Here is a 16,034-nt window from a genome sequence, read left to right as displayed (position 1 = left end):
TCCCTTGCAGTTAGGGGGTGTTCATGTGACACAGTTCTGGCCAGTGAGTGAAATTCACAGATAAGGCTTCCAGGAGAGCTCTTTAAAAAGGAACAGACTTGCTGACTGGGCCCTTTAGCCTCTGGCCTCAACCCTCCCCTTTTCTTGCCTGGAACTTGGAGGCAATGCCTGGGAGCATGGGCACCATCTTGAAAGTGGAACCATACGACATTGTGGCTCACCAGCCCGTCTACCTTCCTCTGGACTTTATTATGTGAGAAAAATGATACCCCTAATTTGTTTAAGCCAGTTTCTCCCCAGGTGTCTGTTATTTGTAGCCAAACATAGGCCCTGATTGACACACTTCCACTTATGGGTTCCTGGGAGCCCCGGGATCACCCGCTGTGCTCACTTAGGGAAGCCCTACCTCAGTGCACACAGAGCCTTGCCCTGATAGACACTTGAAAGAAGGGGCGATTTTGTTTTTTGATTTCTGCATATCTGTTTCTGTCCACGTGGAGAGTCAAATTCTTTCCTGGAGCTGAGGGAAATTTATCATAAAGCTTTTTAGAAACACTGTGTGGCCAGTGTGGACCCAGAGAATGCCAAGGGCATCGTGTTAAATTGCAGTTCTGTGGAGGAGTTTTGGGCGGAGAGGGCAGAACAATGGGGGCAAGGTACTAAGCCTTCCTCAAAAGCTTGGGGACTCCTGATGAGTTACTGTGTCTCTGGGTTGCTCCTTCTCAAACTTGGTTGAGATTTGGCAGGGACTGTTGCCAAACCTTGGCTCCCTGTGCACCGATGCCGAATAGAAATACGGAGACAGAGATTTGGAAGATAAGAAATAGAGAGGCTTTTTTATTTTCTTTGCCAGGCAAAGGGAAGACACAGTAGGCCAGCGCCTCAAGAACTGTGCCCCACCTTCCTTGGGGAATTACAGGGATTCTTATAGGGGGAGTTCGCAGTCTGGAAGTGAGTGATAAGGATCAAAATGCTGAAGTTCTTGCATTCTTCTTGCATTATTTCAAAACAGCCACTGCTGGCGTCAGGCAACCCAGTAATTGGGTCTATTAGTCTCTGGGTTATCAGCCTGCGACCTCCTTTCTGAAATGCAGACAGCTACAAGCGGTGATTTGCTACAAGGGAGTGCAGGATGTAATTCACATAGTGTTAAAGAGTGATAGGTTAGGACTTCCCTGCTGGCGCAGTGGCTAAGAATCTGCCTGCCAATGTAGGGGACACGGGTTCGAGCCCTGGTCCAGGAAGATCCCACATGCTGTGGAGCAACTAAGCCCGTGCGCCACAACTACTGAGCCTGTGCTCTAGAGCCCACGAGCCACAACTACTGAGCCCGTGTGCCACAACTGTTGAAGCCTGTGCGCCTAGAGCCCGTGCTCCGCAACAAGAGAAGCTACCGCAGTGAGAAGCCCGTGCACCGCAACGAAGAGTAGCCCCCGCTCACAGCAACAAAGACCCAACACAGCCAAAAAAAAGAAAAAAAAAAAAGTGATAGGTTAGCTTTGTGAAGTACAAATCTAGTTACAGACACTACAGATTAGTAACAGTTAAAATAAAACTAGGAGTGATTAACTCTTTCAGGCCAGGTTATGTTTCTTCTCTAGACTGTTCACTGTTCCCTTTATTTTCCTTGTTCTCAGGAGAGGGAAAACTTCATTTTTATTTTTGCTGCAACAGGACCACAAGACAGGTTGAAGTGGAGGCTTTTGGTGCCTTGCTGAGAACTCTCTGGGCTAGTGCAACCCATCCCCAAGCTGCTGGGGATGTTGGCTGCTAACACAGCTCACAGCTGACCCCTTTTCTAGAAGAAATGCCTATAAGGTTACACTCTGCTCCCAGAGGTGGCCAGTGGCCAGTGACTGACTGAGGCAGGAGTTCAGAGACTTGGCCTGCGTGCCTCAGGGGATAGCTCTGTGTGCCAGTCATGCTTCAGAGTTCCCTGTGGGATCAGGCTGAGGCTAGATCCCAGCTGAGACCACATCCTACTTTAGCTCCTTCCCCTGCCCACTCCTGCTTTCCTCACTTAGAGGTTCCCCTGAGGGCACTCCTTCCAATAAATCATGGTCTGAGAATCCCTGTCTTGGGCTCCACTTCTGGAGAACCCGACCTAAAACACAGGGGTTAGGTACAGACCACGCTGAAGCCCAGGCCTGGGGCTGTCCTGACCAGAAAAAGAGCCACTGGCTCTGAGACTGTGTAGTTAACAACTCATACCAAACCCACAGACACTGCACGGGGCAGCTGCCAACCAGCCTCCAGGTTCAGCCAGTACTCTCCTGATTGGAACCAAACACAGATAAAAGTGGGTTGGGCATGCATCTGAGCAATTTGGGCTTCAGGCACAGCTGTCTCTGGGCGTTCAAATGATGTTACCCCTGCTGGTCTGTGTTCCCCTCTGAGGCCAGATAGGCTCTCACCATAGGGTAGGTAAGGATGCTACCAGCAACCCCAGATATACAGTCTCTCCTTTAGCACTCTCAGCAGAGAAAGGCGCTTCTCTTTCCCAGGATTTGTGGCCTGGAGAGTGATGTCAGCCCACCAAGATCACGTGGAATGGGAAGGACAGTTTTCCAGTGGAAAAAGGAGGGGTGTTGGACAGAGCGAAGCTCAGAGTCTAACCTGTTCCCACTTCACAAAGGAGGAATGTTCTCAGCCACCTACACCTGTGTGGGAATGGACACCTGGAGCAGAGTGGGGGGGCGGGGGGGTGGTCAAGTGAAAGCATTGCCTTGCCCTGTTTACCACCATTGTGTGGTAGCCCAAGCACACAATGCTAAGTTATGTGCTTTATGTGAGAGTGTGTTAAACTCTACTACTTCCATTTTTTACTCAGAGTGAAATATAGGCATATGCCTTTCAAAAGATTGGTAAGATAAAAGTGAGTGGAACTTAACGGAAAATAGCAAAATTGTTCCATAGCTGCTGGCTGTCTTCCTTCAGTACTTCTCTCCAACTCAGGCATGGGGTTTAATCAAATGGAGCCTCTAACATCAGACAACGTGCAAGGAAAATAGGCTTCCTTGTTGGGTACAGGGGGAAAATGAAAGGTCACAGGGCCCCCGTGTCAGCCTGGCTCTCTGTTTTTTTCCCCAGAGTTTCCTGGGAGAAACATTTCCTGTGGGAGGCTTGAGGCTGTCTGGGGCATGGACCTAGCCAACTCTGGAGATAGAAGCCAAAAGGAGGGACAAGGCCCTGTGACACGCAGAGGCCATTGTCTTGCCACCTCCGGGACAGTCGACTTTTGTAGGGTTTTGTTGCTGTAATGGGCTGAATGGTGGCTCCAAAGATATGTCCTCACCCTAATCCCTGGAGCCTGTGGATGTTACCTTATTTGTAGGCAAAAGAGTGAATATTACCTTCTATGGCAAAAGATGTGATTGAATTAAGGATCTTGAGAGGAGGCACTTATCCTGGATTATCAGAGGGAGCTGTAAATGCAGTCTTGTGCATCTTTGTTAAAGAGAGGCAGGGGGAGATTAGATACACACACAGAAGAGAGGGTGCTGTGAAGACACAGGCAGAGACAGGAGTGAAGTGGTCACAGGCCAAGGAACGTGGGCAGCCACCGAAGCTAGAAGACGCCAGGAACGGATTCTCACCTAGAGCTTCTGCTCTGGGGGGAACGCAGCTCTGCTTACACCATGATTTTGGACTTTTGGCCTTTAGAACTGTGAGAATAAATTTCCATCATTTAAAGCCACCAAGGTTGGGTAATTTGTCACAGCAGCCTCGGGAAACTAATGGAGTTGTCTAAGGTGGTCGGAGTTTGGTTTCTGTCGCTTCCACGTAAAATGGTCCTGACTCGTAATGTGTAGAGTCTGGCCAAACACCTCAAAGCTGAGTCCAGTGGCCCCCACAACCATGAAAGGGTCCTGCCTTGCTCCACATCTGAGTATTGGCCTCTGTGTCCTGCCAGGTAGCCTGCTTGCTATCACTCTCTCACATGCATTCCGGGAAACTGTAGTCCTGGCCCTGGCCTCATCCCCGTGGCTGGGTCTCTGTTAGCTGTTGTCAACACTGAGCCTCTAGCTGGCAGGTGGCTGGGGATGGGGGCAGGCAGAAGGGCAGGTGCTGGAAACATCCATGGATTTATGAGTGGAAACTTCATGGTTCATGAATGCCCGCTCTGGCCTGGAGCCTGTTGTCTAAGGTGCAAGGTTGATACGAAGCTGCTCACTGCCCGCCTCCTCTCTCCACCCACCCCAGTTGAGTCAGGTGCGGCCAAACTCACAGAACTGGCTTATCTTTACAGGAATTGTGGACACTGGTGGGTGAAATTTCCAGAGAGGCAGAGGGAAGGGGCTATGCAGGGCTTCAGGAGAGGTCCCCAGCTGGATGGCAACTTGCCAGTGAGCTTGGCACACATGTGAAAGGAGGCAGATATGTGGCCCTGCCTTGTTGGGTTGCAGGCCTGGGAGGGCCTGGGTTGAAGGATGTCTTGGGAAGCTGTTCTGCCAGGGACATGTCACCCCACACCCGAAGGAGCCTCCAGTCCAAGGCAGAAGATACAGAGGAAAATCAAGATGAGTATATGCACAAGAAGATAAAACATGTACAAAACCTCAGAACCTGAGCCCTCCAGGGACTAGGATTACGCAAATGAGGAGGAAAGACCTACAGGGTATGCAAACGGGCCCCAGCAGCCAGGGTGGATCCCCAGGTCCCTGTGCAACATGCTTCATACAGTCATCAGGATCATCTAGTCTAGTCCCTTCCTCAGGTTGGGGACACAGGATGGAAGAGAATCCTTGCCAGGCATGTCTCACAGCTAGTAATACAGGGCTGCAGGGTGTATGTCTGTTCAGATGCAACCCACAGAGATGTATGGGGTTGGGGACTCAGACACTAGGAGTGACACTGCAGTTGGTGACAGAATTTTTCAGGCCTACCAACTAAATCATAGTGGTGCCCCTCTGAACGCAATAATCAAATCGCCCCTCCTCTTTCCAGGATGTCCACTAGGGGAAGCCCTGTACCGCTGAGAACTACTGTCCTGCAGGACCTGGCTGGCCCCAACTCCTAACACTGCTCTTGGACCCATCTTGCCCCCACAGCCCCCATGCCTTGCTGCTGCGCACACCCTGCAGGCACGCTGCCTCCTCAGGGCCTCTGTACCTGCTGCTCCCTCTACTTGGGGTACTCTTGTCCCAGGTGTCCATGTGCCAGCTCCCTCCTTCAGTGAGCTCTACCCCGCTGTCACCTTACCACAAGAGCCTTCCCCAGCCCCCCCAGCACACCCCCCAGCACTGTCTACCCCAGCCCTACCCCATCCTTGCTTCACAGAAATTATTACCTGGCCTTGTCTTTATTTTTGTCTCTCCTACTAGATTGTAGACTCCATCAGGACAGGGATTTGGTCCGCATTGTTCACTGTTAAGTTCCTGGACCCCAAACAGTGCCTGGCCGACACACAGCGGCCGGATGGGCAGGAGGAGGATGGCTGACACAGTGCAATCACTGGCCTACAGGGACTTTGGAATCCTGCCGGGCCCTGCCTCGGGGTGGGGGAGGTTCCCGACCAGGCCCAAATCTGCTCTCTGGCCACATCTGAGGTGGCGTTGGGTGGTGGGCCCGCCTCGCACAGCTTTCACAACCATTTCCCGCCTGTGGGTGGTTCTAATTAAGACTCTCAATAGTCACAGGGTTGGTTGTTCTCATTTTTTTATGGTCAAGCTAATGGTTTTCTTGGCAACATAATTCCCTCAGAAACCTACGCTATTTATTTATTTACCAGGCAGGCCCAGGGTCAATGACAGTATTCCTGGTTCTTTCCTGGGCACAGTTCTCAGGTTCGCTTTATTTCTTTGCTTATCCACATGACTCCCCCTCAAGATGATGGCCTTGAGGTTATGAGGCTCAAGCAGGAAGACCACACCCTCTATGTGATTCTTACTCGGAGGCCAAGTCACTGTCTCCCTGGGCCTTTTTTTGCTCATAAGCATGTCTTACTGTTTGGAGACTGGAAGCAAGACTACTTGGCTTTTCCAACACTTCACAACCCTGGATTTCAGGATTCTCCACCCCCTTCACTTCTGCTTGTAAACTGGCTAATTTTTTTCTGGAACTCGACTCTCTTGCCAAGTAACAATCAACATATACCACATTCTGTTTTTTTTCCAGCTTCTTCCCCTTGAACAAAAAAACTCAGTAAACACGTAGTTTGCTTTAACAAGTTATCCAACATCATAGCCATACCAGATGTTTTGCCACCACCTGACAGGGATCCCCAGCTGTTCTGCCTGCTGTGTCTGTTTTCTCATTGCTGCCGCCTGACCACTAACTAAGCCAATGCCACATACCTTAGGCTTTGGTTATACTTGCCTTGTACTTCAAGGTGCCAGTTTGTGTATTAATAAGAGTAAGAAAAGCTACCTGTTGTAATAAAATGCCAAATCTCAGTGGGTCGGTAAAGTTTGCTTTTCAGATGCACAGGCCAGCACACAGCTCTTGCTGGTCAGGTGGTTTGCCTTTAAGTGGTGACTTGGACCCTTATTACCGCCAGCGTCTTTAACACGTGACCTCCAGGGAGTCCCATGTGGGAGCACGGTGTTTGTGCAAAGTTTGGAACTTGAATATATCACTTCTTCCAACATTTCTTGGCTAAAGCCCAGTTTATGGCCCCAACCTAACTGCAAGGGGGCTGGGAGATGCTGTTGATGCTGTAGCAAACTGCCCCAGTATCACTCAATCACAGGTTTCTAGCCAGAGACACTTGATGGCTCCCACAACCCTCCCCGGAACAGTTTCAAGGTCCTCCCCAACCTGGCAGTGGCCTGTAGTTCAGTTCTTTTCCACCCTGGCCGAGGCCCAAGCTCTGGTAGGCAGGCCTCCTCCAGCCTCCTGGCCTGGACCTGGTGCCTCACCCACCCTCCCCTGTATGAACCACAGCCCTTCCTTGTGCTTCTTCTGGACTTTCTCAACTTACTTTATGCCGATCTTATCCTTCTAGACCTTTTGCACTCTGTACCAGGGCGCTGAAATGCACTGTTCTGACCCTGTTCTGAGGGCAGGAGCCGCATAAAGTGGGGCTGGGCACGCAGAAGGCCTACAGACAAGACTTTGTGAATGGACATACAACTTCATCAAAATTCAAGACCAAGGACAATGCTGTGGCCATGGAGGACTAAACCTATCAGCATACCTGAGGTTTAGCAGGAGCCCATGAGAGTACGAGTAGCTGAATGACCAAGGGCAGCTGGCGAGGCACCGGCATGGGCGTGATGGTGCCCAGGCAGAGCTGTCCTGCACACGAGTCTTCTGTCCCCAGCACTGGTGTGTTGACGGCAATGTAGGCCACAGTGGGGATGTTGGGGAGTCTGCTCACAAGCTGCTCAGGGCTCCTCCCACACCCCAGGGCTCAGTTTTGCGCAGAGGTGTCTGAGGTGCCCACCCTGTTGGTTTACACCTCAGTCATGGACTGCCAAGTGCTTCCTCTGAGGCAGTCTGAAAACTGGTAAACTTTTTAAAACATGTTTTTCCCCTTTTCTTAAGGTTCTAATGACCAAATTGTAAAAATAATTGAAACAAAACAAAATCAAACACTTAGAACAAAACCCACATTTTTATCAGATCTACTTTTATTTCAGAAGGAAGTTTGTATTATAGTATTTACTTTTGTTTATATACAAGTTCTTCACATTTGTGTTTAAAATGCACAGACCTCCCTTAATTCTCTTGTTCCGGCTTAAATTAGCTGTTATTTTACAATACAAAAAATACCAAAAAATTGCAGTCCTTAATGTATGTATAACATCCACAATCCCCAGCAATGAAATAGTTTACAATACTTACTCCATATTTACATGAGTGCAACAGATGCTAAATTATACATATTAACAAACTAAACTTGAATCCAAACCAAAAAACCCCAAAACAAAACCGTAAATAACTATAAAACATTTCCAGAGCCAAAATTAGTTCAACAAAACAGGCTTCACTAGTGCTTAAAATGTTTTGTGCACAAATTCAGTTATTGAAAGTCGATTCCATTATTGCCTTTAAAAGAGAAGGTGCCAGTTTTCCTCTGCACTCCCAAATCGTCTCCCTGCAGGCGAGGGTGTTTATGAATTTGGACTCAGGGGAAATGTCTCTTGGTGGGCTTGGCTATCTACAAACCATCACGGTGATTTTTATGGTTTGAGCCATTTGGTAAATTGGGTAAACATTTCAGGCTGAGAGCCGGTGCATGGCCTGAGGCCAGACCCTCTGCCTTCCTGGGTCTATCCTCAGGTGGCCAATTCTCACAGAAACCACAAGGAAAGGTCTCCTGGGTTGACAGGTTTGAGGAGCTGGATTCTGTTGTAATTCTGAAGAGCAGCTTTTCCATCTCAGTCACTGCCCTAGTGTTAGCTTAGGTTGTTAGTAAGTACTTAGTGAATATTTGTTGAATGAATGGATGAATGAACGAAATGTAAGGATCAAAGGTGTTAATGAAAAGGATACCACCACCCAAGAAAGTGAATCACTCCCATCCCATCTCTAAATATACTCTATTAAATTGAAGGAGCAAGATTTGCACTGAAAGATAAAATGTATTTTTCTACAGATAGTGCCCTGGTCTTCCCATTTGCCCCGGATTTCCCGGTGCATCTCCAATCGTGCACCTCAGGCCTTTTGCTGACAGTCTCTGTCCAGGGCTGCTTTTCTTCCAGGTTAGCTCAGGGAGTATGTGGTTGCCTTCTCTGCACACCTCCTACCACACTTAGAGGTGATCCTCACAGGGAAGCACAGACCTCTCCCCAAACAGTGTGGGAAGGGGGCAGGAGGTGGACAGGAGGCCAGGGTGAGGTTCTCCATGAGGAGCTATTTATCAACAAAGCAGCCACGCCCACTCCCACTCCCAGTTTTCAGTATAGTAAACTATGGTCCTGGGAAATGGTCATTAAAAATTTAGACAAAACCACAACAAAATGCAGCCTGGAAAAGCCCTTTTTGGAAAATCTGACTAGATCTACAGGTACAGTCTTGGAGTCTAAAGACTAAGAGGAGCGTTTCTCAGGACAAGATTGGTCTTCCCTGGGCACCTACAGCTCCGAGAAGCTGACAGGAGAGTTACAACGCACTCGCAGAGCCAATGACAGGGACAGAGACATTCCGGCTGCCTTCGAGTCTCTTCACACACTGCCCGCATTTTCATATGTGCACTGACAGACGATTCCTACTTTAGAAGCTATCCAATCAGTCCCAGATGCATTTGAACACGTGGGCGCAATGGGGATGCCTTTCGTGGCTTTGTTATCATTGTATCAGGGCATAACGAGAGGACTTCTCTGAACCTGGATATCCAATATATGGCACAAAAACATATTAGGTCAAACTCAGACATAATTATGTTTAATAAAAATACATTAAGATATTTTTCTGTTTTATGTACACTCCAAATGTCTGAACATTCAGACACTACTGTATAGTTATGTACAAGTGCAATATCGATGTTTTCATAACCATTTTAATTTATATACAGGCTCTGAAGTTCCAGATGACTTCCTCTTGATAACTGACTCTAAGCTGAGTGCCTCCTTCTCCTGCCACCCCCTTCCTCTGGCCCAAGCCTGGAGGAAGCTGTTTGCTACTGGCTGCAAAGGAGAAGCAGGTGGATTCAGTTGTTTCTCCACTGTTGGAGCAGAATTAAACTTCACTTGCTCCTTCCTTCCTTTTAAAAAATAAACATTATCTTTTAGAAAAAAGAAAATAACCAGGTGGCTATGGGACACGGTGCTTATTATTTCAAGGCATGGGACTACCATGGGGAGGCGGCTTCTTTGCCAAGGAAACACCAGTCCTTTGAACAAACAAGGACTTCCCTTGTGGGAGGGTCCTCTTCAGTGGCCTTCTGGTAATCACAGGGGTGAAGGGCCAGTCCCCGGCAGGCTCTCTGCGGGTACTGTGATCTGGGGCAGGGACGTGGGGAGCTCGTAAGAGGAGGGGTCTTTTCCAGAACCATCTGCTCTTTAACAATAATGTGAAAAAGCAGCATTTTGAGAGGCAAGTCTCAAAGTAGAGGTGTTTTGTGCATCAGTGTTTTATGGTTCAACATCCTTGAAAACATCTTTCCAGGCAATTCTTCATGGGAGTGGGGTTAGTGTTGGGGAAGAGGTCATACTCCCTCTCTAGGCACTGCATATAAAGGTGAAATGCCGCAGTTTTTGCTCTTTTGAGTATTAATTTCTCCAAATTCACAAACTTGAGCACTGTTGTCTAAAGGTCTACGCCCTCAGGGTAATGCCATAGAACACTGGGTTTTGAAGCAGAAGAGAGATCTTGGGAGGCTGCTGCATAATGCCAGAATACAGAGCACCATGGACGGGGACAACACACCATCCAGGCAGTGCCCTGGGGAGAAGAGCAGGGACTGGCCTACTCCACTTCAATTTGGTCACTACTTCAATTTGGTCACTTTTCATTTGGCATAACTTTCTCCCCTTGTCCATTTTTCCCATGTGCTTTTCATCCTTATCAGTGTTCACTGCCCTCCCCACAGCTACCCGTTGGGTCTGGGAGGGAGCATGGGAGGCCTGAGCTCCTCCTGGGGAGGGGGGGAAAGAGGGCAAACAGCTTCAGGTCCTCCTCCAGGCTTTGGGCAGGTTCTGCCCGACAACAGGAGACCGACCCTCTCCTGGCACTCCACCTGAGCCTGAGAATGAAGAATGACCCACCAGCTCAAGCAGACTACAGGAACAAAGATTTGCCCTTTGATTAAGGGGTCCCAAGTGCTGTCATGCTCTTTTCGGCTTAAGGGAGACATGTAACATGAGTGAGTCCCTCCCTCTGTGGTGCCTTGGCAGGAGCACCCAGAAGGCTGAAGCAAACATCAGGCCTAGAGTGACCTGGGGCAAGGAGGCACGTGGGAACATGCCTTATTTAGTGTCCTTTTTGATAACAAAAACAGGAGCTTTGACAGTTAGGTCATTTCTGTTTTCCTCTCAATCCCTGCTGCTACGTTAAATGTTTCTCGGGGTGAGAAAATTGTTTCCTGGCGGCAAATTAGGTTTTAGAAAAAGAGCAGATTGCCAATGATAGCTATTTAAGTTTTATAAGAATGTAGGAATGCAATTATGTAAAAACTTATGCTTACTAACTTTCCAATTGCTAGATCTATTTAAAGTCTAGGCACTTAGTGTGTGTGTGTGAGTGTATGAGTGTGTGTGTGTGAGAAAGAGAGAGAGAGAGACAAAGACAGAAACAGAGAGACAGAGAGGTAAAGAGGAAGAGAAGGAGAGAGAGGGAGGGAAAGAGAAAGAGAGGAGAGAGAGAGAGAACTTCAAATGGATTCAGACTAAATTAATCAAGTTGCTACAGAAAACTACCCATTATATCAGTTGACATTCCAAGTAACACTGCTGACCTTGACATTTAAAACAGCCTCTTCTATCTTATGATTCAAAAGAGATGGACCATTATTAATTCTCAACTAGAAAAAAAGTTACTCCCTGAAAGAGAGATATTTGCCTAAATCGTGCAAGAATAAATAGTACATCTTTTAAAAAAGATAGCAGGCTTCAGATGAAAACAAGTTAATTCATCTGACTAGTTTTTAAAAGACCATGTTCAAGAATGACTGATGACAAATGTCTACTTGTAAACACTACATCTTTGTTTTTTGCACTGTTGAAACAGTCCCAAGAACAGTTTTCCACACGTGAACCTGAGTGTCATTCCTAGCTCTCTCACTCGCTCTACACCGGCCTCCTCCAGCAACAACTGGATCACCCCTGGACCTGTAACTAAATCAATTATTTCCTATATGAAAGTAAAAGGTTAGATGCTGGAGCACAGATGGGAGAAACCGTCAAAGAAAGCTTGTGAACATGCAGATGAGGTGGATGTTTCGAGAGTTTCCAGTCTTCTGCCCTGCACAGTGTCTCCTTGCCTGCTCCCTCTCTGCAGACGGCTCTGGCACGCCACTCCTTGCTCACAGGGAGTCCTGGCCCCAGCATCAAATGCAGGTCCCAGGCTGTGCAGGGGGCTGCTGTTTCCGGTTTCTCACCGCTCCTGACTTCTCTTTGTATACTATTGGCATCTGCTGAGAAATGTCCACCAGGGCGCTGGCCACTGCGAGACCTTGGGAGAACCCACAGAGGGAACACATGTTAAGGAGCAGCTTGTTTTTATTAAAAAATAATTTTAAAAATTTCTTTTTACATTCACATGGTGCAATAAATAAATAAAGTACATACACGGGAAAAATCTTACCTCTAACCTGTGTCTCCCTCCATATTCCCCCCTTCCATCAGAGTAACTTCTTTCATTAGTTTGTATATATTCTTTCAGGGTTTATTTGTACAAGTACATATTCTCCTCCTCCCCCAATTTTACACAAAAGGAGTACCTTACTTTTCAGCAGATCTACCAAGCAAAGTGCTCTGCCTCGTGGTGGGAGCATCTAAATAAGATTGCAGACATGCTTTAAGCATTAAGTTTCTCCTGTCTTTTTCTCCAAGAAAAAGCTGCAGTCTTTATGATGAAATTAAGATTCATTCCACATTGCCAGCTAGCACTAGTTATTTTGATATCTACACCATGATAAGGGTTAGGATAGACTCTGGGGCCAGACTTTGGAATAAGCAAGGTTCTTTAACTTCCCTGTGCCTCAGTTTCCTCTTTTGTAAATGGTGAACAGCACAGGGCTTGTATGAGAAGTCAATGAGTGAACTGATGTAAAGTCTTAGAATGGTACCTGGCTTATCACCCCACCACCTCCGCTACCATCTTTGCTTTGGGGACTGGTGGGTCCATTGTCCTTTTTGTATTGGTAATTGATTAACTTGATGTTCATTAGGGAAGGCACAGTCCTGGGGGAGCTGGATTCCTATGCATGGGAAGAGGCCAGACAGGCTCAGAGCCCTGCTGAGGCCCCCAGGAGCCATGTTAGAGGAGCTTCTTACTCCACCTCACTAAGTCTATAAAATGGGGGAGGGGGGTAGCTTTTAAGTGCCAGGTTTAGTACCTGGCATGGAGTGGGGAATCCACACCAGTGACCACTGTTATAGCAAAGACAGAGCCAGGTGCTTCGGGAGTCCAGAGAAGGGCACCATTTAAAATGGGGGGTAGATCCTAGTCACAGCAATCAGACGAGAAAAGGAAAGAAAAGGCATCCAAATTGGAAGGAAAGAAGTCAAACTGTCACTATTTGCACATGCCATGATACTATATATAGAAAACCCTAAAGTCTCCACCAAAAAACTATTAGAACTAATAAATGAATTCAGTAGTTGCAGGAGACAAGATTAATACACAGAAATCTGTTGCTTTTCTATACACTAATAATGAACTACCAGAAAGAGAAAGCAGGAAAATAATTGTTTAAAATCACATCAAAAAGAATAAAATACCTAGGAATAAACTTAACCAAAGAGGTAAAAGGGGCTTCCCTGGTGGTGCAGTGGTTAAGAATCAGCCTGCCAATGCAGGGGACATGGGTTCGAGCCCTGGTCTGGGAAGATCCTACATGCCGTGGAGCAACTAAGCCTGTGCGCCACAACTACCGAGCCTGTACTCTAGAGCCCATGAGCCATAACTACTGAGCCCACGCGCCAGAACTACTGAAGCCTGTGTGCCTAGAGCCCGTGCTCTGCAACAAGAGAAGACACTGCAATGAGAAGCCCATGCACTGTAATGAAGAGTAGCTCCCGCTCGCCGCAACTAGAGAAAGCCTGTGCGCAGCAACGAAGACCCAATGCAGCCAAAAATAAATAAATAAAATAAATAAAAATTTAAAAAAAATTTAAAAAGAGGTGAAAGACTTATAATCTGATAACTACAAAACATTTATGAAGGAATTTGAAAATGATACAAAGAAATGGAAAGATATCCCGTGTTCTTGAATTGGAAGAACATTGTTAAAATGTCCATACTACCCAAAGCAATCTACAGAGTTAAGGCAATCCCTATCAAAATAACCATGACATTTCCCACAGAACTAGAACAAATAATACTAAAATTCATATGGAACCACAAAAGACCCTGAATCGCCAAAGCAATCTCGAGAAAAAAGAATGAAGCTGGAGATATCACGCTCCGTGACTTCAGACTATACTAAAAAGCTACTACAGTAATCAAAACATCATGGTTTTCCCACAAATACAGACACATAGATCAGTGGAACAAAATAGAGAGACCCGAAATAAACTCATGCACTTACGGTCAATTAATCTATGACAAAGGAGGCAAGAATATACAATGGAGAAAAGTCTCTTCAATAAGTGGTTCTGGGAAAACTGGACAGCTACATGTAAAAGAATGAGATTAGAACATTTCCTCACACCATATACATAAAGACCTAAGTCCAAGACTTGAAACCATAAAAATCCCAGAAGAGAACATAGGCAGAACACTCTTTGACATAAATCATAGCAAATATTTTTTTGGATCTGTCTCTTAAGGCAAAAAAAATAAAAGCAAAAATAAACAAATGTGACCTAACCAAACTTAAAAGTTTTTGCACAGCAAAGGAAATCCTGACAAAATGAAAAGACAACCTACTGAATGGGAGAAAATATTTGGAAATGATATGACCAATAAGGGGTTAATATAAAATATATAAATAGCTCATAAATTCAATATCAAAAAACCAAACAACCCGATTAAAAAATAGAAGACCTGAATAGACACTTTCCCAAAGAAGACATACAGGCACCATACAGATGGCCAACAGGCACATGAAAAGTTGCTCAACATCACTAATCATAAGGAAAATGCAAATCAAAACCACAAGGAGGTATCATCTCACACCTGTCAGAATGGCTATCATCAAAAAGATCACAAATAACAAGTGTCAGTGAGGATGTGGAGAAAGGGGAACCCTTGTATACTGTTGGTGGGAACGTAAATTGGTGAAGCCACTGTGGAAAACAGTATGGAGGTTCCTCAAAAAAATAAAAGTAGAACTACCATATAATCTAGCAATTCCCCTCCTGAGTATACTTCCAAAGAAAAGAGAAATACTGATTTGAAAAGATACATGCACCCACAACGTTCATAGCAACGTTCACAGCATCATTTATAATAGCCAAGATATAGAAGCAACCTAAGTGTCCATTAACAGATGAATGGATAATGAACATGTTTTTTATACACACACACACACACACACACACACACACACACACTGGAATACTACTCAATCATAAAAAATAACGACATTCTGCCATTTGCACCAATATGAATGAACCTAAAGATTATTACGCTTAGTGAATAAGTCAGACAGAGAAAGATAAATACTCCATGTTATCACTTACATGTGGAATCTGAAAAAAGAGAACAAATGAATATATATAATGAAACAGACTCACAGATACAGAGAACAAAGTGTTGGTTACCAGTGGTGAGAAGGAAGGCAGGAGGGGCAGGACAGGGGTATGGGATTAAGAGATACAAACTACTATGTATAAAATAAATAAGCAACAAGGATATATTGTACAGCACAGGGAAATATAACCATCATTTATTTATTTATTTACTTATTTAAAGAATGATTTTAACTGCAGGCGAATGGCTTGGATGGGGGTGTGGGAGGGGGTTGGGGCTGTGATTTTAGAGGTCAAGGGTAGAAGAAGCAGACTACAGGGGAGAGATGGCAGCTAAGGTTAGATGAGAGACGTGGTAGAGTAAATGAAACAAAGTGGAAGAATGAGACTCCAGATGTAGGACCAGCAGAACTCGCCCGTGAATTATACATAGAGAGGTGAGGACTGCCTAGGATGACTCTTGAGCTTCTGGCTTGAGAAACTGGCTGAATAATGAATTCCTTTACTGAGATGGAGATCAAAGGACCAACTGGTTGGAAAGAGGGCAAGCTCCATTTTGGACATTTTAGGTTTGATAAGACCTTGAAGCATCCAAGTAGACATTTCAAGTAGGCAATTGAATAACTGGGTGTGAAGCTTGGCAAGGAGGACAAGAATTAGAGATATTAACCTGGGAAAGACAGGGATTACTTAATTTTTGGGAATAATAAGCTCACAGTGAAAAAGAAAAAAGCCCAGGGTTTAGCAGGAGGAATCTTAAGGTGTAGAGACTGGAAAGGAGACTAGCCATTA

The 16,034-nt window shown here is 46.0% G+C and overlaps 1 protein-coding gene across 3 annotated transcripts in view; it reads right to left on the bottom strand.

Annotated features, from left to right (window-relative positions):
• Positions 1–7,554: 7,554 nt before the first annotated feature.
• The window catches only part of ATRN (attractin), a 159,985-nt gene continuing 151,505 nt past the window's right edge, over positions 7,555–16,034 (bottom strand). For all 3 annotated transcript variants that reach the window (XM_036824232.1, XM_036824230.1, XM_036824229.1), the window contains one exon: positions 7,555–12,057. In XM_036824232.1, the coding sequence (XP_036680127.1) occupies positions 11,730–12,057 (328 nt within the window). In that variant the 3' untranslated portion in view covers positions 7,555–11,729. The remainder of the gene's footprint in view (positions 12,058–16,034) is intronic.

This window comes from Balaenoptera musculus, chromosome 15, assembly GCF_009873245.2.
Source record: "Balaenoptera musculus isolate JJ_BM4_2016_0621 chromosome 15, mBalMus1.pri.v3, whole genome shotgun sequence".
Classification (NCBI taxonomy): domain Eukaryota; kingdom Metazoa; phylum Chordata; class Mammalia; order Artiodactyla; family Balaenopteridae; genus Balaenoptera; species Balaenoptera musculus.
Note: the sequence above shows the minus strand (reverse complement) of the source record. Positions and strands in the feature narration are given on the sequence as shown.